This window comes from Pipra filicauda, unplaced genomic scaffold, assembly GCF_003945595.2.
Source record: "Pipra filicauda isolate LSUMZ 115617 unplaced genomic scaffold, ASM394559v2 scaffold380_size693359_pilon, whole genome shotgun sequence".
Taxonomy (NCBI): domain Eukaryota; kingdom Metazoa; phylum Chordata; class Aves; order Passeriformes; family Pipridae; genus Pipra; species Pipra filicauda.
Window position 1 is genome coordinate 681,248 of NW_024104510.1, and position 9,618 is coordinate 690,865.

General features: G+C 39.3%; 1 protein-coding gene across 1 annotated transcript in view; it reads right to left on the bottom strand.

Annotated features, from left to right (window-relative positions):
* Positions 1-8,536, bottom strand: part of LOC113984151 (netrin-4-like) — a gene marked incomplete at its 5' end in the record, with an annotated part of 29,470 nt that extends 20,934 nt beyond the window's left edge. The window contains one exon of the mRNA XM_039384856.1: positions 8,273-8,536. Within this exon, the coding sequence (XP_039240790.1) occupies positions 8,273-8,536 (264 nt within the window). The remainder of the gene's footprint in view (positions 1-8,272) is intronic.
* Between the last annotated feature and the right edge of the window lie 1,082 nt (positions 8,537-9,618).

Consider the following 9,618-nt stretch of genomic DNA (forward strand, 5'->3'; position numbering starts at 1 on the left):
TTGTAGTAAAATGAGAAGATCTGGGACCCTTGTGGCAATGCCACCTCAGCCCATACAGGTTTTGAACTCCACAGCAGTGAATAAGTGAATGAACTGCCCCTGGTTCCGAATTCACTGAGGAGACAATGGTGGAGGAAAATCAGTGATAGTGTTCAGCTGAATATTCAGACTGGCACCACTAAAACCTTTTTGAACAGTAACAAACAAGCAGGATAAACAGACCAGAAGAGGTATGAGGTATAAAAATCATGCTTCCTGTGAGGGGATATAACTCAACCTGTGACAGTTTCAAAACAACTCCATCCTCTGTCTGAATTCACCTCCCTCAGGCTTTATACACAGCTGGTTGTGCCTCAGTCCATATTTCACTCTACTTTCTTCCTGTTTTCTTTCTGAATTCTAGCTTGATTTTTATTGATTTTTTTTTTGAGTAAGCTGTCCTCTTATTTTTCCTGCAATGTCAAAAACTCCATTACTAATCTGTACCAAACTGCACACAAATAACAGCTGTGATGCTTAAATGCAGCATCTGAGTTACAGCAGGTCACCAGCTCCTGGTGAGTGTCTTAAAAACAGAGGAAACAGAAGGGGGAGCGAGACTCAGTATTTTAGCAGGAGAATGCCTGAATCACAGCATAATGAGTAAATACCACCGTTCAAATCTCCTGAAAGGGCATGGCACAACTGAGTTTGGTCTTGTTCAAGGCTTTGTTCCTGATGCTACTGGGCAGTCTGGCCTGACTGCCAACCTTTACTGTAGAAAGACCCAGAAGTAGTTTCAGGAGAGGAAAAATGGGAGAAGATTAGATTTAGATTCTGATATATGGACAAGAATTTGTGGATTTACAGGTCAGGCATATGATTAGCAAACTGTGGGCAGTTCAGAGAAGTTCAGACATGACCTGTTCATTCAACAGGCCAAATAATTCTGCCATTTATTTTGTGATAAATCTGGCTAACTCCAGCAACTGTCTCACCTCATCTGGGTTTCTACTGGTTAAACCACAGTGGCTCCAGAGGTGTGTGATTAAAAACCCCATCCCAAAGTGGGCCTGTGAGTTCATCTCTGAATTTTTACCTCTATATTGAGTGAACTTGGCAGCATGCACAGCTCCCATTCAAGAGAAATTATGTTGAGTAATGGAACAGATGAAGCCAAGACACAAATAGATTCCTGCAACTTCTCTGCAAATGGCTGCAGCTTGCTGAGTGGGGGAAGGGCAGGGCTGAAAAGGCACAGGACCAGCCAAACTTATAAGGAATTTGGGAAGGGAGAAAAATGGTGACAAAGTCCATGATTTAGCAGAAAAGTTGTGCACAGTAAGGAAAGGATTCTAAATGCCTAAATGATGCAAAGCTAATCCCTGGGGCCCTTCCAGCACAGTGAGTGAACCAAGGCAAGGAAATATATGTAGGATTTCATAACTTTTTTTGCACCGAATAAAATGAAATTTTTAAATAATCCTGTGCAAAATTTCTCCATGGTGCACCTACTGCTGAAGTATTAAAATGCAAATTCTGTGCACCCACAAGCTACAGCTCTAGAAAGATTTGCTTAAATTAGTGGAATATTCATTGGGGATGAATGAACTGTCTGAAAGGCCTTGAAAAGCTTTGGTAAAAGACTGAAAATTTTTGTTCTACTAACACATAGGTAAGCTGAGGACAGAAACAACACAACAGTCTATTCAGTACCAGCAGAGCTTAAAAACACAATGACTGAATATATGAGGCCAAACACAGCAGGTCCTATGATTATCACATCACATCACAAAACATCCTCGTGTTGGTAGCTTTGTCAAATTCAGCTAAGAGAGACAAAACATATATTGCACGGATCTTAAATGAAAGACCCTCAGAAATATGCTGGACTATGGGACACCAGAGAGATATTGGTACCAAATGGTGGCTGATAGCTGTGAGATGAAACAACTCTTTCCCTCTCTTAGCCTCACACACACACACACAGATTCTTGTAGCTCTAATGTGAAAAGCAATCCTTGAAAGAACTATAAGACATATTTTATCAGCCTTAAGATATATTTAGAAGTGTTTCTAATCAAATGTTTCTACTAGTGGGATTATTATGGTTCTTTCACAGAGATGAAACTGGCAGAGAACATAATTTAAGTGATTAAAACAACAAACACTGCTATTAATTACAGCAATTAAGCAATAAAATTAATATATGTTTAAATAGCTCACCCATAGCCAGTACTTTTAAGAAAAGTTGTGTTTAAAGGCTACTGATGTCAGATAGGAAATTATTTAGTACTCCATTCCACAAAATAAGAGATGATTTTATACAAGTAAGATGAATATCTGCATGGGTGGATCTACACTGAGCCCTGATTCAGAAAAGCTTTTAGGCTTGTGTTTAAACACTGTTCCTGAATAGGCATGTTTTTCTGATTTGGATTCAGCAGTAGTAAAAGACATTTCCTCAACAATAATAAAATGTAGGAAAAACTTGTCAACTTTATGATAGCAGAACTCCTCCTGACTAAGTCATTATAGAGGTCACAGCATCAAAAGTGTGGTTATTATCTAAACCACAGATACTCAAACTGTCATGTTGATGGTAGGAATGCCAGATGCTCTGGCTGCAAAGCACAGGTTCTCAGAGCTCATGAAGAACCTGCATGGATGTCAAATTAAACACTGGTTATGATCAGAAGAGGGTAGAAGCACAGCCCAGAGTGTGCTTGAATTTGGAGGATACAATTTATCTAAAATAAAGGGGGAACATGTACCATATTTTTGCTTGACTTCAAATTTTTAATAACTCAGAAGGACAGAGGTGTTGATTTTTGGGTTAGCCAAGATGCAACTCCTGGCAAGAATGGGTTCAGTACTTTAAAGTGCCAGTCTTCCTGAAACAACAGGAGAAGCATGGGATGTATAGGAAAGCTCTTTTTTAGACTTATGTAGGTATTCTTCAGTTAAGAGTTCTGGTGACTTTTGTGAGAATGTGTTAAAATAGGATCTTCTGGGGTGACCAGTGACAAGAAAAGTCTGAATATCCTTTTCCAACTTTTATCTAAGTAATTGTTCAAGAAGTCATTTAAAGTCACAGTTTTGAAGCACATTTGCCCTGGGGAACTAAAAACTCACCAACACTATCCACTGCAATTCAAGAGAAACTTTCCTTGATGCTCCCCTGTCAGCTTCTTTGTCATCTCTAAACACAAATACCAGAAACTTTCTCACCCACCTGCATGTACCCACAAGGATTCTTGTGAAAAGCTTTGGCCCACTGTGAGTGGCAAAGGTGGCAGCAACACCACTTTCTTTCCATGTAGTTCATGTAATTCATTACTACCTTTTGCTAGCATAATTTATATGATTTTCTATGTTTCCAGATCATTATGGGTATAGCTTGAAGTCCATATTCAGTTTTAATTTTTGGAAACAATCAGTGCAGGGATCTGGTTTTAGATTTTATTCTGATGTGATCTAGAAGCTCTTGGAACCTTTTTTTTTTTTTTTTTTTTTTTTTTACATTCCTGAACCTACTCCCATAGTTGATGCACACAGGTAACTTTGTGCATAAAACATACTCTTTAAGCTGCCAACTACAACAGAGAGCACCTCCTGCATCTCTGAGTGCTGGACATCATACAGACTGGCACAGTTTGGATCAGATAATGTGAAAACTTAGCTGGGGATTATCAGTAGAACTGCACAAGATATCTGAAGAGGAGATAGATAATATTTGCAAGGGTTACAAGTGCCAAGTCACCTAGAAAATTGATGCAGAAAAACAAGTTTTACCTTATGTAACTTCCATTATACCAAACAAGGAATCCTACTTAGAACCAGATCCTGCTCCCTTTGAACTAAGTGGAAAACTTTCCATTTGCTTCACTGTGGAGGATCAGACCCACAGGGAGTCTAGTTTGTCTCTGTAAACAGGATAAAGAGGCAAAAGAAACATCCGAGGCCACTCGTAAGAATTTCCTGGCAGTGTAGGTACCAATAATTAACAAGTAAAAAAAAAAACCAACTAATTCTTTATACAAAAACATTTTAATCCACATTCACTTTCCTCTGTCCATACTTACTTCTCATGGACTAGGCAGAGAATTGTGACATGTTTGGTAAACAAAAAGGACTTTGGTCTAGATTCTGTGTTCTGTCCATGTGCAATTTTTGCTTTGTAAACTTTGTTCTGGAAGCATCTCTGGGCTCAGCTAAAATGTGTCATCAAAGCAGATCCTAAACCTGACAGCTCTTACTATCTTTGTTGGAACTTGATAAAGAAATAATTTACTGTAGAGTAACACATAACTCTGTGCATCCTACAACAGCAATACATGGAACAGGATTATGTTCCTTTGCATCCAACTGTAGAAGAGTACATGTATTCAGGTGGCCAGGTCCTAGCATATTGGTGCCCTCCATTTAAAAGTAAATGCTGCTCTGTAGTTTTCTGTGGCAAAATGCAATCTCAATAATTTCCCTTACTGACAGAGAAGCTACTTGAAAGAGTTTGAATAACGCAGGCTGAGACATTCATAAAGGAGAATTGTGTTCTTAGCTACCAGAAGAAACTATTTAAGTTAGGTAGAATGACATCACTGTCTTTTTTTTGGTCTGAGGAAAGGTAAATAGAAACCAGGAAAACATCACTGTCAATAGCAACAAACCCCAAATTCAAGATATGTTTGTCTAGAAGTTTCTTGCCTATTATTTACAGCTCCCATCTTCATTTCTCAAAGTTTTCCTCCTGTCTGACATGATATTTTCAGTATTTCATAAGGAAAATGTGATCTAGATAAATTGTGTAGAGGTGGGTGCATGGTTTGTTGTTTTTTTTTAAAAAAAGCCACATTGATAGAGTAGTTATTACTGCTTTGCTGCCAAAAAAAAGAAGTCAGAGAACATTTTCATTGGATCCTATGGGTCTACTTTGAATCTCACTGTATTTTCACAAACTTGTGACCAGAGAAAATATGCATGAAACTATGCAGGATTTCAAGCTATGAGGAATGATGCACCATTTGGATGTTGGTTTTACCATCTTCAGTTTTCTTGTATTCATTTGTTGCTATGACACTGGGGCATCTGTGACATTTCTTCTCTTAGAGCTGCATTTCATACTGGCAGCCTCAGCAGAGAAGCCAGACACTGACTGGGTTGTCACAGCTGAACTGACAGACCCACAGATAAAATGATCACTGGCAGATCATCTCGTAATCATAGATCATCCAGTCCCCCAAAAAATGGTGTTGAAAAGGGTTGGTTCAAAAATGTCAAGAAATTAGCTTTAGTTTTTTGCATTATTTAGCCTATGGTCTAGCAGTGTTAGAAGTATTACAACTGGAACAGAATTTCTGTCACAAGTAAGAAGAGCAGACGTGCAAGTCAGCACAGTCATGTCTTTTTCAAGACCGAAGTGCAGAATGATCTCAGATTTTGGGCCTATCCCATGGCAAACAATTACAGTTGTTTTCTACATGAAATTGCTTTTGGTTTTGTGAACTACTGAAGACAAATGCATCATAGGAGGACTTTGAACTCTTAAGAGGCTGAAACTCATATTACTTAAGCCTTGCTGTGGAGGTCTGTATTTTTCCAGCATCTTATTTAATTACTTGACAGCAGCCTAGGAAACATGAAGCTGCTCTGCCTTCATTCTGTGACATCACCCACACCAGCTACATTAAAAACTGTGTGTCTTGAGACTTTCTTGGCCCATGAGTACGTTAAATATTAGATGTGGCCAGTAGATTAAATCAAATTATTTCTGGATGTGCAGTGTTTGTTTCTAATAGCTCTTTTCCACACCCTGTTTCAGTCACCATGTGACTGAAGGTAGAGCACCTTCCCTCTGCCAAGAAATTGCAAAATGGCAATGATTTTTTTGCAATGTTGTTTGGCTGATAGAAACTATGTTGTTGGTGTTCACCCCTCAACAACAAAGGCCTTTTACTCCTGCATGTGGGCAAGGAGATTACTGTATTGTAAGATGCAAAGTTACACATATAAACTCCCTCATGCTGCCTGTGTAAACCAAACCCTGAGATCTGTACCTATGTGAAGTCTCCCTTCAACATTACAATATCATCATTGGTAAATATTAGATAAAGTGTAAAAGGATTCAGGAACCTGGCTCTTCATTGTGTATTTGAGAAAGAGCTAGAGTGTCATGACTAAAGCATGGAAAAGAGGAGCACAGTACCATGATCATCTTTATTCCAGGCTTTTATGAGCTGTGTGTAGAATATTAAATTTTGACCACCTAAGGTTTCACACTTTTCTGGTTAGTACAAAAAGTAGAACCTAAGGAAGGACATGGTGAGAACTTTCCAATCATATCTGCAGAATGAGGAATAACTGCTCTCCATGACATTGAGGGAGAGGGGACGAGAAGGAATCACCTTGATTTGCAGCAGAGATTATTTAGGCAGGCACTAAAGAAGAGCTTTCAAAATGTCAAGACTGCAGAAACTACTGAGGGTTTGAATCCTCTTCATCAGAAATTTTAAAAATCTAGTTCAACAACCATCTACTACTGAATGGTTTAGGTGTGCTTGATCATACCCTTATGTGAGGACTCAAAACTGTTCACTTATGGTCTTTTCCAGGCCTTATCTAGGATTCTAGAGGCAGTTAAAACTCTGGAAAGCTTTTCTTACTTTTTACTCTGTTTGAATCCCTGCTTAGGCAAAGACTTGCTTAGGCAAAGGCTGTGCGAATCATGTGCTACATCCACCCTCTTGTCCCCTGGGACATGAGTCACTCATGAAGTGCAGTTCTTCAAAACTATTTCACCTTCTGCCCTCTGAAGTCATTGATGGCACAAGAAGATTCTATTCCCTTGTGACCAGTGGGAAAAAATATCCAGTCATAGTTTACAGTGCTTATGCCAGTGATATACACAATATTGTGTTTTCCTTTTCGGAGGGGCAGAATGTTTATTTTTCTACCAGCTGTATCCATTTAGCATGTTATTCATCTATTTGATTTCCCTATGTGTATATTTAACAGTTTGCAGTAGGGAGGATGCACTCTTTAAACAGCTTTTCTCAACACAGTTATGATTAAAGTGAGTCTACATTATCTGAATCTGATAGTATCACCTAGTGTAGCTGAATCTTGAAATTATCCCACAGATGGAAGAGATTCAGAATGATTTTGAAAATATTGTGAAGGCCATACAGTTCTGATTATCTTACAATATCTACCTCTGAACCTAGAAAAGTTGAAAGGAAGACAAAGAATACACATTCCGAAGTAAAATACTCCAAAATATCAAGTGTACCGTATATCTAAAGGGACAGAAATTATCTTAGGATGTTTTTCTTGAGTCTATTATGTCAGAGTGCACCAGGGACTAAAGTTCTAAGGGTTATTTGGGTTTTCAAAACCCAACACAGAGACAGACAGCCTTCTGGAACCAGTGGAGCCATTGACTAGTTTAAAGTGAGTTGAATTCTGTCCGTGATGTATGTGTTTAGATGTACCTGGATATTTGATTATCTTAATCTTCCTGTGACTGTTATTACAGTTCTCTACATAATCCTTGCAGCTAAATCAAAAAGGAGACAGCAGTCATTCCCTCTGAATTGAAACTTCTTAGTGTGCTTACAAACACACCTCCCATCTTCTGCACATCCGGGGTCAAACACATATAAAAGAATAAGCTCATAGGGCTAGTCACATTACTATAGAATAATTTTACTTTAAAAAAATATTCTACCTGATTTAAAGATACAGGGATAAAAGAGTGGGGGCATGGAAGTTATTTTCACATCCTGAACACTGCTGTCTATGTAGTGAAAGTAACAAGAACACAGAAGGTTGAAAACCTATGAGTGAAGGCTGATACCCTAAGTATGACAGAACTGCTCATGTCTCACAAACTTAGAAAATCTGCAATTTGAAATCTGACACTGAAATTCTGGCCAGGGCAGATTTTGTATTAAAGATATTCGTTCAGTTCTGTGTAGTCATATAGGTAGGAGATTTCATTCACTATATTTGGGGTTGGATCTCTGTTCCAATTACAAAGGCCCTTTCCAACTTAAAGGTATCTTGAGTCCAAAGTTTTTAGCAATGAAATTAATATACATGGAACTGCAGAAAGGATTATAGGAAATATTTTCCTAGAGTGGTGTAGGTTTCGCTAATGTGGATTGACAGCGATGCCCTTTCCTTAGATAGGCTTAGGGAAGCTGGGACAGGGTCATACACAAAATATACAGTCAGGCTGAGACAGCAGAAGCAAGTAGCAAGTTTAGGTGGTTGGTGACTGTCTAGAACTCACCATGTTCTCCACGACTCCCGTCCTGTTGACCAGCTCACATTCCTCTGCGTGCCCATTGCAAAAGCAGCTTCCCCGGACGATTAGGTCATAAATAGCATAGTGGGCAAACCTCTGAGGTTTCTCTACCAATCCTGAACCATGGCATGGACATTCCTGTCTTTTTAACAAAAGGAGGCGGAGGTTGGTGAGTTTCAGGAGATCTTGAGCCTCAGGACTATAGGGGTCCTCAATCTTGTTAGCCGGACTTAAGGCACGATAAATCACCTGAAAGAGAGAACATACACATCCCAGAACAGATATAGGACTCTGCATACACAGCAAATATCCCAAAACAATGTTCAGGTTGTTACTCTTTTGTCACAGCATTTTTGTTGTTTCATAATTTTCTAGAGCAGCAACAGTTCAGTTTTGAGCATTACAGTTCTAATTTGGTGTTTATAACAGTGATGTCATATTTTGACAGTAGAACATGTATTTTAGCTCATGCACCATTCTACCCCTCTCTATCTCTCAGGGTGTGCTTGTTTCTGACACTTTTGGAAGAGGTTGATAATGAAGGGCTGCACCACAGCCTTTGCCAGTGAACTAGAGAACTGGTTGCACTATTCCCAGGCTTAGATGTGCAAAATCCAATTTGAGAGCTGTTTTCTCCTCTGCTTGAGCTTTTCATCGTGTCAGAGGCACTTGCCTTTGGGATTCTTTGGCCCTGCTTTATAAGTGGTCACAGTGTCTGTCTGACTCACTCCACTAGTGTTAGTGGAGTTAAAGCTTTGTTTCCATAGGGATTGCCTCTTTCTCTCTGTTTTTCTTTTTCTTTCTTCCTAGTGAACTCACTAATTTCGATACTTGCAGCATGTAAAATACTCTTGTTCCTTTTTGCTTGCAGGAGCCAAAAAACAGAGCTTGTGGTACATGCCTAGAAGATAGTTCTGCTGCATGTTGATGGAACATGGGGAGACAAAAACCCCTAGAAACGACAGAATCAGCTGCCAGGCTTTGCACAGAGCTACACCTGGCAGTACCACAGCAAAGGCAGTGGGACCTTTCCCACCTGTCCACAGCATTTTCTGTTTGGTGAGCTCCATTCCTTTTTTTCTTTTAATTCTCTTATATTGTCAGCTACTTACAAAGCTGCAAACAGCCCTGCTTGGTGAGATCGGAGGTACCCATAATTTCTTGTTTGAGCAATGAAGTCACAACAAAAATAGCCCAGGCCTTTCCACCCCATTGTCTACATTCCCCTGATCAATGGAACCATAAGCAAATGGCTCATTTTATTTTGTTCAGGAGCCCAGCATTTCTCTTACTTTCACAGGGCAAAGACCAAATCTCTTCTGTCCAGTTCC